Source organism: Poecilia mexicana, unplaced genomic scaffold, assembly GCF_051168715.1.
Source record: "Poecilia mexicana isolate PSO_F unplaced genomic scaffold, ASM5116871v1 scaffold_9, whole genome shotgun sequence".
Taxonomy (NCBI): domain Eukaryota; kingdom Metazoa; phylum Chordata; class Actinopteri; order Cyprinodontiformes; family Poeciliidae; genus Poecilia; species Poecilia mexicana.
The window spans coordinates 10,929,206-10,944,678 of NW_028263378.1; the positions used below are offsets into that span (position 1 = coordinate 10,929,206).

The window sequence follows — 15,473 nt, forward strand, 5'->3', positions numbered from 1 at the left end:
ATCTAAAGGAAGTGGAGTGGTTAGAGTCATGTGGTCAAGATGTTTGTCAGATCTCTTGCTCTGTCTCTTTCTAGTTCAGCGTCGTCTTCTGCAGAGGTTTTTCATGCGCCTCGTGGGTCTTTGTCTGCCGTTTAATTTAAAAAAATAAAATGAAAATCACATCCGCTGGTCATCATGGGGTTTTATGAGTTTGTAATGGTGATTACTAATATTTGAATGTGTGCTTTTATTCTCATTATCACCTCTTTACGAGCCTCCATTATGTGTGTATGTATTTGTGTGTGTGTGATTGTGTGTGTGCAACCTGCAACCACAATGCCAGCGCACATGACCTTGCTGGGTAGCGATTGGAAAGCCCCCAAGCTGTGTGCAACCCTTGCCCAACAGTTTTCTCTTGGCCTCTTTTCATCTTATTCATATGTGCTTACGCAGAACGACATACACACACACACACACGCACCTGCAAACCTTCTTTTACAAAGCACTATTATGTCATTGAGTAAGCACTGCTGCAGAAAGTGTGTGCAACGTCAAAGGATGTTCATTTAAATACCCAAAACCACTTGACTCATGATTTTGTTTCTCAATTTCCTCAATTAAAAAAACAAAAAAAAAAATCATTTCTAATTCAGTAATTTGTTTTAATTGCATTCAAAGAACTGGCGTGCTGGAAATGAAGTTCAGTTTTCAACCACCAGGGGGAGATGTTCAGAAAATGCTGATTATGGTTTTCTGTTTTTGTTTTATTGTGGTGCAAAACTCGAGAACTACACGTTACATTTCATTTTTAATGAGTAAGTTTTTTTTTGTTTTTTTTTTACATTTAGAAAAAGTTTATATTTTATTTCAGGATGCATGTAGATTTCAGGTGATTTATTGTATTTTTATTTATTAAATGACCACACAGCATCTTTCCAAGCTGCCTTTTCTTTCAAATATTTTTAAAAAAATCACGAGCTGAAAGTTATCTGTCCTCTTTTACCTAAAAGTTACATTTTTCAGTGTTTTTTTAGCACTTGTCACTTTTACCATACAAATAAAAGATCTATTTTATGTTATGGTAATTCTACAAAAGGTATTTAGTCTAAATAAGTGGTTTTAATTGCTGAGGAAATGCATGTATATTCTTGGACATGAGCATAGTTACCGGACAGATAACACACTCTTAGCTGATCATCACACACACACACCCGTAATGGACACACTGAGCTGACTTTGCACAGGTTGACCGGACGTGTACCCAATATGCTATCTGTCTGTCATGCTGCTATCTGCAGTCCTCTGAAAAAGTGTTTTCCCCCTTGACAGATTTCTTCAGATTTTTTTTTTGTTGTCACACTGAACTATTCTAGATCACCAATCTGGTTTTAACACTGGATAAAGTTGAATTTTGTGAATACAAAAGCAGCAAGCATTTACTCCCCTTGTTAAATCATGAATTAACTCTCATTAAACTTCCTTTTTAGGAAGCAACACATCTAAAAAAGAAATAAAAAACGGTAGAAAACCAAGGTTATTTTCACACAGCAGGTCTTGATGCTTAGCTCTGACTTTTTTGCTGAAATCTGATTTGTGTGTGTGTGTGATTGTTCATGCTACAAATTAAATGCAACCACAATCACACTTCTGTGTGAAAGGTTTACGACCCTGAAGCGACTCACATGCACAGAAGAAGAACGATGACGTCACACAGCATTGCTGCGTCTATGGAAGTAATGATGGAGGCTGCCATCTGTGTATTGATTTAAAAGTTTTTTAGCAACAATAATGTCACAAGGTAAGACAAAGAAAGCTAAGGATTAGGGTGTCGGCACTGCTCGCTTCAGTCATCGTTTACGTTCGGATGATTTCCTCTGGCGCAGAATTATGATGCTTGTCTCACATCAATGACACAACAGTTGGATAAAATGCAACACAACCGTTCTGACTGCTGACGTTCTGAAAACTATGAGATGCATATCCAAATGTGTGCCACATACGGGAATAGCACAAATCTGAATTTCTTGGGGATGAAAAGATTATAATTGGATGTTGAGACTGCTGTGAAACGGCTGGATTTGCTGTCACACTGACGGCATGGTCGTTGATCTCCATCAGTCTGGAGGGATTTACAAAGCCGTCTCTACGACTTTTAGACGTCAGCGAACCAAAGTGAGGGATGTGATAACTGGAGGACAGAAGCAGCGGTGGTGAATCTTCCAAAGAGACGCCGGTCAACCACATTTACTCCAAGAGCAAATCAGTTCACCCGGGAGGTAATTAAAACAACTCAGAACAACATCTAAGCCTCTGCAGGATTTAAGGGAGAGGCCAGAATCGGTGCTGACCAAAAGAACATAAAGACCCGCCTCACTTTTACCAAAGACATCCTGATGATCCACAGGAACTTAGGGAAAACATTACATTTGTCGAATGTGTGAGTCATGTTGCAACTTAAAACTAAGACAGGAATTCAGAAATAGGGTTAGGAGCTGCTTTGGATGACTCAACATAATTGACGTAATCGTGAGAAAATCCTCCAGGAGAGCGACTTTAAACACAATTGGGTTCTGCAGCAGGACATGGATCCAAATTATTCAGAAATACAAAGTAAAGTTTTGGAGTGGCCTAGCCAAAGTCTCAACCAATTCAGATACTTTCGATCGACCTTAAGCACACTATTCATACTCAGAAATCAACATTCAGGTGATTTTAAAATTAGTTTGACCTAAAACATTTCAGAAACAGAAGAAATTAGTAAGGAGTCGACACTTTTTCCCTGAACTTGATGTAAAGAATCGCACCTTATGCTGTCGAAATCAAGAGAGGCACGTTTGAAAATATACGGCCGTTGATGATGCAAACATCAGTGCCAGAAATGAATCAGTTAAAGTTCTTGGAAACTGCTGCAGAAGTGAATCGTGCTCTGCACACAATCACTTGATCTCTCTACTATTTCTCTGGAAGCTGATCTGCTTCAGTGTTGGACATTTCAACATTGACGCTAGGAGTTGACTCACAGCAAAGCTTGGTTGAAGTTGGACGAGTCGCTTTCAGCTTAATGCTCGGCTTCAGTCGCCAGAGCCCAAAATATCTGACAGTAAAACGGCTTTAATCTACAACGGGTTGCACAGTTGTAGTTATTCTTCTTGTGTTATTTGGTGGTTACAGTTGAGATGAGACAGGAAATGAGTGGGAAGAGAGGAAGATCCCACTGGGAGCGTGGGTCCGGACTCTGTGGCTGCGTCCCGGACCACCAGGCTACCAAGACACCCCGATCCACCGCTGCTACACATTAAACTGTCAATGGGTCGACGACAAATGAGGGTTCTGCAGTACTACAGCGTTTATTAAATAGATGCAATACGTCTGTTTTTAAAGTTTGGAATAATCTCTTCAATCATGCTTAGCTTAGCATTTAAAGTTTATGTCAATATCAAAGGTTTGCTTATTTAAAACTTGGCGTAATGGTTTTGCTGCCTGAGCTGGGCAGACTGATTTCAAATTGCTGATTGCTGCTTCAAACTCTGGCTTTACTTAGAAACCGTTATGACCAAAAAACAGACGATTCAAGGGTTTCTGCAGGGTCTTTCTTTTTTTAGGCCCTGAAAATGTCCAGATTTTACGTTTTACGCCTTAATTACATTACGATAATATTAACCCAAATGATGTTTCCACAACTCTCTTTCTGAACTTTAGGGTCTTTGTCGCCAAGAGGTGTTGATGTTTAAAATTGATCCTTTATCAGTTCAAATTATTAAACCCTAAACCTTCAGCAGGGGAAACACTTCAGTGTAAGTTAATAAAATAAATCTGTATTTAAGGTAGTCATTAAAGTTTTAATTTAACTTCCATTACAGCAACAAAATAACATTTTCAATCAGTAATACAGCTTCTCACAAAAATAGACCAGATTTCTTAAAAGTTCCCCCCACAGATTTTATTAGCCTTAGTTTTAGAAAGTTTCTGAATTTCTGTAACAGATTGCATAATAAAAAATACTATTTTTGTACTTTTATTTAGCTATAAAGATCCCTGTTTAAATTTAAAAGTGTTTGCAGACTTTATGCTGCTGCTCTTCCTTCTTGTTCGGTCAGCACCATCAGCACCACCACCTTCCAAGAACAGGACTTGCATGTCCAGCAGCAGGTTTCTGTGTTTTAGCGTTATGACATAATTTGTGAGGTCAACATCACCAAACATGGACCCTTTATATCAGAACTAAGCAGTTTAAGCTGCTTTGACGTGTCTGTTTGATGTGAGAGTCTGGTCGATGCATCACTGGACTCTCTGCTGCTCTCAGCTCTGGTTCTGCTTTTCTAATTTTCCTCCTTTGGATAATTTGTGGTCGGTCCTGCATGCAGGGAATGGAAGCAAAAGTCACGGAGATGTTATGACCTAGGTCTTTTTTTAAACTTGTCCATTTTTATTTATATCCCTCCCAATGCTAGGTTGCTTTAGAACTGAGCTAGTATTTATTACTAAGCTAATAATGTCAAGACGTAGTTGTTGTGTTTCAGTTTTATTGATGAATTTTTACGTTGCATCACTTGTTTTTAAGCATCGGCGTAAATTTCAAACTCAAGTTTTCTGCCATAAAATATCCCAGAATGAAAATACAGATAATATGCAGAAAGGGAAGTTGTAAATCTAACATGCAATTGTGCAAATTAACTATAGACTTGCTTTTTTTTCTTCTTACTATTCTGTGGGTGGAACTTTACTTCTCCCTAAATTTCGACGTGGAAAAATATTTGCTTGAGTAGCAAAATGAAATAAAACGCCATGTTTTTAACCCTCCCTTTTAATATTCTGCCACCACATCTTGATTTTTTTGTAGTCAGACTTTTTCTCAGGCTCGCTCCCTTCTAGTGGTTTTTTTTTTTTTTTTTCTTCCCCGTCAGGTCTGCTAATTGGTGTGCACAACTGCAGCTAATTCATTTACGAGGAACTGCTCCCATTTCTGTGAATCTAAAGTGTCTTAACTTCTACATATTTGGCTCACATATCAGTATTTCTGAGAAGTTTGCAAGGAGGGCAGTGCAATAAGTGACACGTTTCTTCATCACAGAAAGCTGCGTCTGCGACAGCTTCTGACAGGTTTCCAAGAACACACTCATCTCTATCAGCATTGCTAACCTCGCGACTAGTGCGCTCGGTGTGTGTGTGCGCACTCCGTGAGCTTTTGTGTGTATGCGTGTGTGTGTGTGTGTGTGTGTGTGTGTGTGTGTGTGTGTGTGTGTGTGTGTGTGTGTGTGTATGCGTGTGTGTGTGTGTGTGTGTGTGTGTTTCCCACATCCTCCATGATGCCACAGATAGTTTATTTTGAATGTGATCAGCTCTAGTGATCTCCAGGCTGCATACACGTACTACCAGCTAGTGTGAGTAAAGGTTGCAGTGGGAGACTTTCTCAGCGCCAAACTGTTTTTAAAACAACTTTTTTGGCTGCAGATTTGCAAACGTCCATGTGCAACAGTTTCCAAAACAAAGGTGATTTCATGCATTTTTGATGCTTTTATTTGGACATAGCACTCACTATTTTTATTTATTGTAGCTGCTTTCATGATCTGCTTTGTAAAGAATGTTCCTCTCGTAAGAAGACCCCAACAAAAAAAAACAAAAAAAGAGAACAACCACAGAGCCGAGTGGAGCTGAGATCAGGGAACCAAGGATTGTTTATCTGCATGACACAAACAGGTGGTGAGGTCACAGCAGAGTGGAAAACAATACCAGCTGCTGCAGATCAACACTATTACATGCCACCATTGATGTTGAATCTACATGTGCATAAAAGGGCAACGTGTAGATTCATTTATTTATTTTTCTTTTCTTTTGAACAGAGCAGAATTTGCGCTTAGTTGCCTTTATTCAGATGAAACTGAAGGCAGATGCGTGAAAACTGCCCTGAAACGCGGACTCAAATTTTCCTGTGCATAAAAACAACATACTGAGCAGTAGTCTTGCTTACATATTCCACATAAACAATTCATAAGAGCCACAAAAAAATCCTGGTAGTTATGCAAACAACACAAAAGCGTCAAACTCGAAGACCACATTCATTCAGTTCAGCTGCACAGATATAATCCCTTTTCGACTCTGATCTTGTAGGAAATATCAATGTGCAGAAAAAGACTAACCTTTGTTTGTCTGAGAGCTGAAAAGGTAAAAATTGTGAAAATTGTCCACGAGATGGGAGTGGGCTTAAAGGTTGAGGGGAGTTTTGTTTTGCTTTGGGGAAAAAAAAGTCATATGTTCCTCCTTTTATTCTTCTGGCACATTATTATTTCCGACTTGTACATCAATTTGCTTTTTTCAATTATGCAACATGGTTCCAAAGTAATGAAATGAAACAAATATATAAAATCCTTAGCACACCAAGAGATGTTGGATGCCCTATTTGGCATAATCTTATGTTTCATGAATGCAAATTCTGCATGTCGATGCCTAAAAGTTGTGTATTTTATTACTGACACAGATGTTAAAGTTTACAAAGAGCAGTGGGAATTCTAGTTCAGCCAGATGGTTGCAGCAACACCTGTTCCTGATGTGCATGAACAGGTGTTTGGTTTGGTGCTACAGTTGGCGCTGCAGCCTTACAGCAAGAAGGTCCTGCTAACAGTGTATCTTCATTGAGTTTGATTGTTCTCTCCATCGATGTTTGGACTCTCTCTGGGTTCTTCATCTTCCTCCTCACAGTCCAAGACATGACTCTTAGGTTAATCAGTTTTTCTAAATTGCTTTTTTCCTCCCTTAGCTTCTTAAATTACCTTTTTATGTAGCAAACGTACGCTTCATGTTTGTCTTTTAAATATAAATGTGTTTTTTTTATAGCTTGGCTGAACAGTCTTAGACTACTTCATGTTTTCCTAATTTAATTTTAGTTGCACTTGACTGAAGTTGGCGAAGTTGCACAACTAGATCAAAATCGAGTCAGATTGGATGTGATGTTTCACCCATAATGGAGCCAATCCCACAGACAAACAGGCCCCAGAAATTTAACTTAAGGCAAGTTGATTTTTTTTTAATTTAAGTTCATGTTCAATAGCTAATAGATTTCTATTCAATAAGATCAGAACAACAACAACAACAACAAAAAAACAGCTTCTGAGTCCTTTAACTGTGCAGCAAAAGAGCAAGAGCAATGCTTGAATGATCCCGACCTGAAGCCAGGGGAAGTACAGACAGATGTGTTAGTTGCTGCAATTGAGGTCACGGCCTTTTCTCATGGGTGGCTCTCTGTAGTCTTTAACATTTCTTTGTGTGTGTGTTTGTGTTGGATAAATGCATATACTCTTTCCAAAACATCTCCAGGGATCAGTTGGGAGTCTAATGTCGGCGCAGCGCGCGCGCACACACAACCACGCGCCCCGGACAGCGCTGGCTTCGGTGACCCTCGGAGGGATAGAGGAATGTTGAGTGTCAGTGAGTTGCCTTTGCAACAGCCTTGAGAAAGGGACCCTGGGAAGATCGTTTTGGACTCCAAACATCCTGTGTGTCACCCGTGTGTGGGTGTGTACGCTCGAACTCTAGATGTGTTTGTGACTGTGTGGGTGAGAGGTTGCATAGCTGCATCTGTGGACGTGTCTCTATTTGTCATCAAGTGTTTATACTTGCTGCATAAACCTGAGAGAAGCAGTTCCTGCAAACAGACAGAGAGACTTTAGCTTTATTTTTGTGAAATAGTCTGGAAAATTGCTCCTTTTCTAAGTGTTAAGAATAAGCCGAAGTGAAGATTGCAATGCCACAGTTGGAGGATCCTGGACAGATTAAAGTAAAAATAAATGCTTTACCTGTAGCTATTAACGCATAATGTTTCTGCCGTTATTTACTGGCTTATTGACCAGTCTTGTTTGTATATCAGTCCATGATATTTGGGCTCTCAAGTCTCCAACACTGTTCTTTAGTGGCTCTGACGCAGAAACGTTTGGAGCTCTGTGTTTAGTCTGTAGTGGATTCAAAAAATAATGAAAGGTTAAATTATGGCAAATGAACGCTCTGAATAATAATGCACAACCTGGCCAAAAATATCTGCAAGATTTCAAAATGTAAAATTAAACAGTGAAATTATGAAAAAAAAAAATGGGTAACAATTTATTTGAAGGGGGTTGAATAAGACTGTCATGACACCGTCATAAACATGACATAACACCTGTCATGAACATGAATGAGCCTTCATGAATATTTATGACTGTTGTCATAAAGTGTCATTCGGTAAATTATGACACTTTTAATACAAAGTTGACATTATTCAAAATGTCTTTGTTATGACAAATCGACATTAACCAATAAATCATTACTGATATAAATTTGTTATAAAAGTATTACTGATTGCACTTTAAAAAGTAGGTAACTTTATGTTATTAAAGGTAAAGTTTAAACTGGATGCCTGACCTAGCGCCCTGAGCTCCGGGCTTAGCAAGTTTCCCTTCAGATCAAACTACTTTAATAACTTTTTTATTCATTTAAATCATTTAAAGGTTTAGCACTGATGATCTGGTGCATAAATGGTGGCAATCTTGTAATTCCTGCTGATCTTTCAAAGAACCTTCTGCATTTTATTCTCTTTTTGCTTAATAAAATCTCATGTCAGATATTTAGAAGAATTTGGTGTCGGTTGTGAAAAAAAAACGATTGATTTATTACACTATACACTCAGCCAACAATAGTTGGTGCCTATTTAGTCTATAAACTTCATAAAATCTAACAGAAAATATAAACCAATGCTAAAGATGTAGAAAATAAGTTTTAATTTCTTGGAAAATGCTTAACGACTGAACGAAGCAGACACAGAAGAGGGCAGATTTTTACTCCGTATTACCTGGCAGGTTGTCTAGTTTGAAGGTTTGAGGAGCCAGGATGCAGGCTGCGTTGTCACCGTTTCTTATCTGCGTTTCGCATGTATGATATTTGTCTATGTCCGTGTTTGAAGTTGAAACATCGTAGTGAAAGTTGAGTCAATGTGAAAAGATGCAGGAGTGGAAACTGAAAAGTCAGAGCGGGTTCATATAATTGCTTTAACAGTCACACCATCAGGATGTTTCTCTGAGCTGACATTGATGGCCATCACAGTTTTCCTTCCTTTTACAAACTCGGTTTATCAGATTATCTGGGTTTTTTTCTTCCTCTAATGTGTCACAAAAATGTAAAAAAACAAAAAAAAAAAAACTACTTAGACAAGTGTAGGTACGTAACATCTTGTGACTCGTGTTTATTTTATCATCAAAGACTTGTGATAAAAAATCTAAATTTCAATCAGGATTTGTATTCAAACGATGAATGGAAAAGATCTCAGGCTTTGAGGTCTGTTTGAAAACGGCTCAGCGAGCAAGAAGAGCTGCTCTCTAAGAGATAAATGAAAAGCTTTCCTGCATGTTTATAGACTCAGGATGCTTGATTAAATCTGGATCTGTATGTTTCACTTTGCTTCATCCTATTGGTGATATTCTGAGGGAGATTAGAAAGAAAATAGCGCAGTGGTAGTACATAGTGTAGAGCACAAATATCCGTCAGTTTTCTGGGAGTGTTTGGTTTTCCATTTTGCATAGAGGTGTACAGTATTAAAATAAAAATATCCATAGCAATATTAACATTAGCCACTTGGACGCAGTAATATATTTAATTTGAGACTATTGGCGTAATCTGACAGAGAACAGTGATGAAGTAGACTCAACAAAGTCTGGATCGCTGAGTCTCTACATCCAAAAAAGTTTATTATAATGAGGTAATATGTCTGACATTGCAGTTTTTTTGATATTTTGTGCATAATGAGGTTTGGTAGCATTGCTGGAAAAACATTCAAAACTGCAAAGGACTGCTTGAATCCCATGTTTGACTGTATAATTAATTTCCGTTGCATGCTTGCCAATAATTTATGCCTCTTTGCATTCATACCTTCCTATTCTGTGGGTCTTTTCTAACTTTTTGAGGTCATCCTGCAACAGTTTGTGATTTTTCATCAGTTTTTTTTTTCCCTTTAGGTCTCATTGAGCAATGCAAACACGAGTCTGACAAGCATTTACCAGGAATTGATGTCAGTTAAGAGTTTAAGAAACAACTTTATATATCTCGTTTGAAGGCTGGACGCATTTCTAACAGACTTACTCGGGTTTTTCCACCAAAGTCGTCGCTTTTGCAAATAATCTTTTTGAAATAATCTCAAATATGTCTCCGACAAGCAAAGAGGAAAGAAACTGCAGCAGCCTTTTTAGGATGTGTGTGTCTGAGTCTTTGTGTGCATTGCCTCAGGGGACCACTAAAGAGAGCAGTTTGCAGTAATAGGAACTATGCTGTGAGTTTGTACTTCAGCTCCCCTGATGAAGCTGATTCACAGAAATCAGGCCGGTTGTTGCTCAACCACTCAGACATCTGCTGAATGTTTTTCTTTTTTTTTTTTCTTCTCTCTTTTCTGTTCTGTCCCTCCACAGCCTCGAACGGTTCCTCAAAGACGCTCTTACTAGTCAGGGACTCATTCACATTCTTACAATAAACTCGCCTCAATGAGTCACTGGACTCAGACCGATGCTCAGTCTGAATGAGAGCAGCGCATCTTATTAGAGGTCACATATCTGGTGCAATTGTTACGGTAAAGATTTTGGTTGCATTTGTTGATTGTGCTGCAGCTGTGAATTACCTGCTCTTTTCTCAATGAGTTGAAGATTGTGCAACTCTGGAAACTTTTATTAGAGCGTCAGATTCAGAATGAATGTTCTGCTTCTGATTTATTCTGTCGGATGCAAGGTTTTGCGGTTGGTCCTGTTCCTGTGTTTCAGACCGGCAACCAGAATTACAGAGCATTATTTTTGGAATGGCGCCCTCTGCAGAGCGAATACTGCACATGTTAGAAGATAAACAACATAACAAGGGATCCAAGATACCGATTGAGTTAATCTAGAGTTGGTTAATTGATTGACTAAAAACCTGATTTTTCTCTTGCTTCAAGACCACATAAATTGCTAAATTTGTTATAATATGCAGGGTTTCCCCCAGTGTGTCATAAGCCTGGCGGGCCACCAGTATTAAATGCTGACTGAATAATCAGGAAATTGTGGTTTTCTCACATTATTAAACTTAGACATATTTATAAAATATAGCAAAACGGGGATCTCTTAGAACCTGAAGAAAAGATTAAAAGAATAAAATATGTGAAACACTTAAATCTCCCATGAAGAGAGACGTTAAAAAAATAAAGTCTGGAGGGAATGTTAAAACTTCATACCTCAAAATTAAGTGTCCTTTTTGATATCATAGTTTTTCTTACAATTTTTCTACTTTATCTCTTCCGCTTTTCTGTCGTCACATCCTCGCCTTCGTAGCACGTCGGTAATTTTGAGAACAAAAAGTCGACGCTGCTCCATTTCGATTAAAGTGAAGTTTGTCAAGTGTTTATATTTCAAAGCGGAACAGGATAAAGTGAATCTTTCATTGCATACCAGACTCTGGTTGGACCGTTTTGCTTCCCCGTTCTGGTTTGGCTCCGCCATCTTTATTTCTGTACCAACTCCTCTGCTTACAGATGATCAGTGCGCCCTCTGCTGGATGGTGGCCAGACTACAACTATAAGACAAGATCTGGGAGGATGTTATTAATTAATCCATTGGAATTAATTTTAGCAAAAACCAACAAGGCTAATTTTATGTTATGCATGGTCTGTTTTTTCTGAAACCGACTGCTTTCCCTCTTTCACTGTATAGTTGATTTTATCTTTTCTTGTTCAGTCTCACTTTTTAACATCTGCAGAAACAAGAACAAAGATTTTCCCTGAAAATCTGAGCTAAAATTGAGCCTTAGCAAATTTTGACTCAGAAATCACAAAATGAGTCACACACACCCTCGTTTTTGCGTCACTTTCTCTTATTGATAATATTAGTCCCTGTGGTTGAATCACAGAGCTTTGAAAGTTACAAGCAAGGACATAAATCATTCTTTTGATGTGTGTGTGTGTGTGTGTGTGTGTGTGTGTGTGTGTGTGTGTGTGTGTGTGTCTGTGTGTGTGTGTGTGTGTGTGTGGTTGTGAGAGAGCCCTCCTCTGTGTGTTTTTATGTGTGCAGAATTAGCAGACATTCCTCAGGCTCCCACACTGTCACATAGACTCAGACTCATCCGGTGCATAAATCCCTGGAATCTGTCCTCCCTGCCCTTTCCGCTGCTCTTCATCCCTCCCTCTCTCCTGTCCAACACGTCTCGTCTTTTTCCTTCTGCTTCTGCTCATCCCCTCATCTCTATCTTCGTGGTTTTGTCTGGTCCACTTGCACTGTATGCTTTAATGAATCAGAGGTCAAATACATTCATCTCACAAGATGCCACATTTTTAGCCACTTGATGGTGTATTACAAACAACATGCTGGTTGGTAGCAAGTGCATATATACGATGGATGTGAAATCCAATGAAATCTGCTTTATTTTTTCCCAAATTCCACTTTTTAACCATATTTATTTAATTCTCCCTGTGTGTAGCCATGGTGTGCAAGGTTTCCCCCATAAAACTTGCTAAGCCTGATGCTTAGGGTGCTAGGGCCGTCATCCAGCCGGCCACCATATTTGTGAGTTAAAAAATGTTTAAAGTTGACAGGAAATTTTAAAATATCACTTGATAGTTATGTGTTATAGGAAAACTGGAAGATTAATACTTAAACTCCAACTACAAAGTCTTAAAAAAAAGCTATAATTAAAAAAATAAACATTGCTAAGCCTGGTAGGGGTACAAATAAAGCCTGGTGGCCCGCCAGGCTCATAATACACTGTGGGAAACCCCGTTTGCATTGCAAAAGCGGTTTTGTTTAGAAGAACTTAAATGGCCTTAGGAATGAACGAGAGACCGCCCAACAACAGTGTGTGACCTCAGAAATAGGCTTCTGCAACAGTCTCAGAAATGCCCTCCCTCACCTTGTGAAAAGCCCCACTAGAAGAGCTGAAGCTGTTGTAGCTGCAAAGGACGGGTCGATACGGGTCGATGTCAGCTTAAACTCTGGGGATTGGATGCCAGACATGTCCAAATGTGTGTGAAGGTGGACAAGAAAATACTTTTTGCAACATTGACAATCTTCAGTTTTGATTAAATAGCCCAAACAAAAATAACATCTGAGCCACGTGTGAATTTCAGTCATATTAAATACAGAATGTGGGAATAGAAATGCTGAAAAAGAAACGTGAATTTATCTCCTGATGTTTAGTAATTGATCTGTAGATTAATTCAGTTTTATTCTTCCTGAACTGAACTTAGTACTGGTTCTTTTGGAGGGTGAAAGTATCTTACAAATGATGCTTCACTGTGTTTTAGCTTTACTTTCTGAGGAAAGTTCCTGACAACATTTTGATGATACCATGAAACACATTGCTTTGAAACTGTCACCCACAGACCAGCTGTTTTTTCTTCCACATTCTTGTCTCAGGCGTCATCGACCGTCATCAGTTCCTGATAAAACTGTTTTTATCTACAGCTGTTTCATTTCTCTGGTAGCTAACCATGCAGTAAGTCAGAAAATGTGTTTGAAATTATTCTGAGGAACTTCTCAAGAGTAACAGTGAAGCTGCTGCTTGAAGCTAGAGAGCACACACGGTACAAATAGTCTGTGGAGCTAATTTAATATAAAGTTCAGTAAAATTAATGCAGAATCTAACCAAACTTGAACTTTATGCCCTTTTTCACTTTCTTCATGAACTAAAATGTAACTTTATTCACACGTTGTTTTGTGGGTGGAAAAAAGAGAAAGATAAATAAAACAAGGATTTTCTCAAAAACATCCTCAGGTCATAGAGCCATTTTACTGCATTTATCATTAGACGCATCATGAATCTGTGTCAGTAAAACAAGCATAAAATCCTAATTTGTAGCATTTCATCGTAGCTTTAAACTGCCTGTCATGGTCGATCGTTAAGTTTTTAAATCAGGAGCAGAGATGGCGTCGCACGCACACAAAGAGAGAGAGAGCGCAGTGGATGTTACACAGCTCCGCAGTAGAAAATTACTCTATAGCTGTTTTTAGCTTAATGTAGTGTTATTAGCATGGTTAGCATCCGTCCAGCCATCATTTCTTTCCTCTCTGGTCATTTTCTCTTGACACGTGGCAGAATATCCCAGCATCCCTGAAGCAGACGCCACGACCGGGACTCAAGTCTCATCACTTTATTCAAACAAACAGTTCGGTGCTGGCAGGCCCGACCCCGGCGCTGGTTCTGCTTCACACAACCAGCTGCTTTGTTTTTGACCGAGGGACGACTCACAGTCACACATTTGTTCAAGTAAACACGTCAGACAGAAACGGCCTCTGTTTTACAGCTTCAGCGTCGAACATCTGGTTCTTATTAATTATGTGTTGGGGCACTCTTTCACCTCTAGCAGCCGTCAACTTTAACCTAATGTCGATTAGTCTGTGGTCTACCTGATACAGTAAAGATGTTTATTTTTTTTGCAGCAACAATCTGATCTGGATCAATTTTTGTTTTTCCAAAACCGCTTATTTTTTAAAAATATTCAAAGATGCCTCTGACGTTATTCTCTTCACTCATCGTCTCATCTCCTTTGTTTGGTCTCTGAATGTTGACCTGCAACGCCCGGTGAGATAAATGGCCAGAGAATAATGACGACGTTTTGCTGTTTTTCAGGCCTCCAGCCCCAAACTGACAACTCACTGCTCAGATATCCAAGAAGTCCGTCGCTGCACCCGACTGGAGATGCCCGACAACTTAAACACGTTCGTTTTAAAGGTACGAAGCTCGCCGCACAAAGCAACTTGTGTTCATTTTGGTCTTGAGATCTTCAGGATTAGCGTTTGTTCAAATGAGCTGAAATCAGAAAAAAAAAACTTCACTTAGGTCCAAAATGGATCCGCTGTCTGTCATACAGGAACCCGAAGAGTTTCTACCTTTTTGTCATTATTATCCATCCATCAATTCAACATCCTTCCAGAAGTCGCATCACTTCCATTTTATTTTTGTCCAGGTTAATCGAGGGAGTCTGATATTTGAGACGGACAACGACCAGCAGGTCAGCTCCTGGACCACAGAGCTAAAGGAATGCATCAGCAACAGGTGAGAAACACCTGAACGCACCACAACTACGACCCAAACGTCTCTCCCCCAAAGCCTGTAATATTTTCTGAAATGTTCCCCACTAATTTAATTGTAAGTTAATTATTAAAACGACTAGAATATTATAAGTTCCCAGCATTAAACTCTTTGTATTTTGCATCTGCGGGAATATTTCAATATCACTGCATCATTAATAGGTTCATCCAAATAGAGCAGCATGGTTCAGGTGTTTATTTCTGGTCATTTTTTTAAGAGAAATAAACAAATTTACTGAAATAAACCTCAAATGTATTGATAGTTTCTAAAACAAAAATGTATTTTTGTGCTCCGCTAAATCATGGGGAAGGCTAAACCACAAAAGGCCTTTGCTGATAAAACTTCACAGAATGCCGAATGCAAGGATATCAGTGGAACGTTAAGTGGAGGGAAAAAATGTCATAGGAGTAGGTGAAAAGGCAACGGGGATA

The 15,473-nt window shown here is 39.0% G+C and overlaps 1 protein-coding gene across 1 annotated transcript in view; it reads left to right on the top strand.

The window, feature by feature from the left end:
* Nucleotides 1-15,473, top strand: part of sh2b3 (SH2B adaptor protein 3) — a 57,914-nt gene that overhangs the window by 33,313 nt on the left and 9,128 nt on the right. Inside the window, exons 3-4 of the mRNA XM_014995929.2 lie at nucleotides 14,581-14,682; nucleotides 14,918-15,006. Of these exons, the coding sequence (XP_014851415.2) occupies nucleotides 14,581-14,682; nucleotides 14,918-15,006 (191 nt within the window). The remainder of the gene's footprint in view (nucleotides 1-14,580; nucleotides 14,683-14,917; nucleotides 15,007-15,473) is intronic.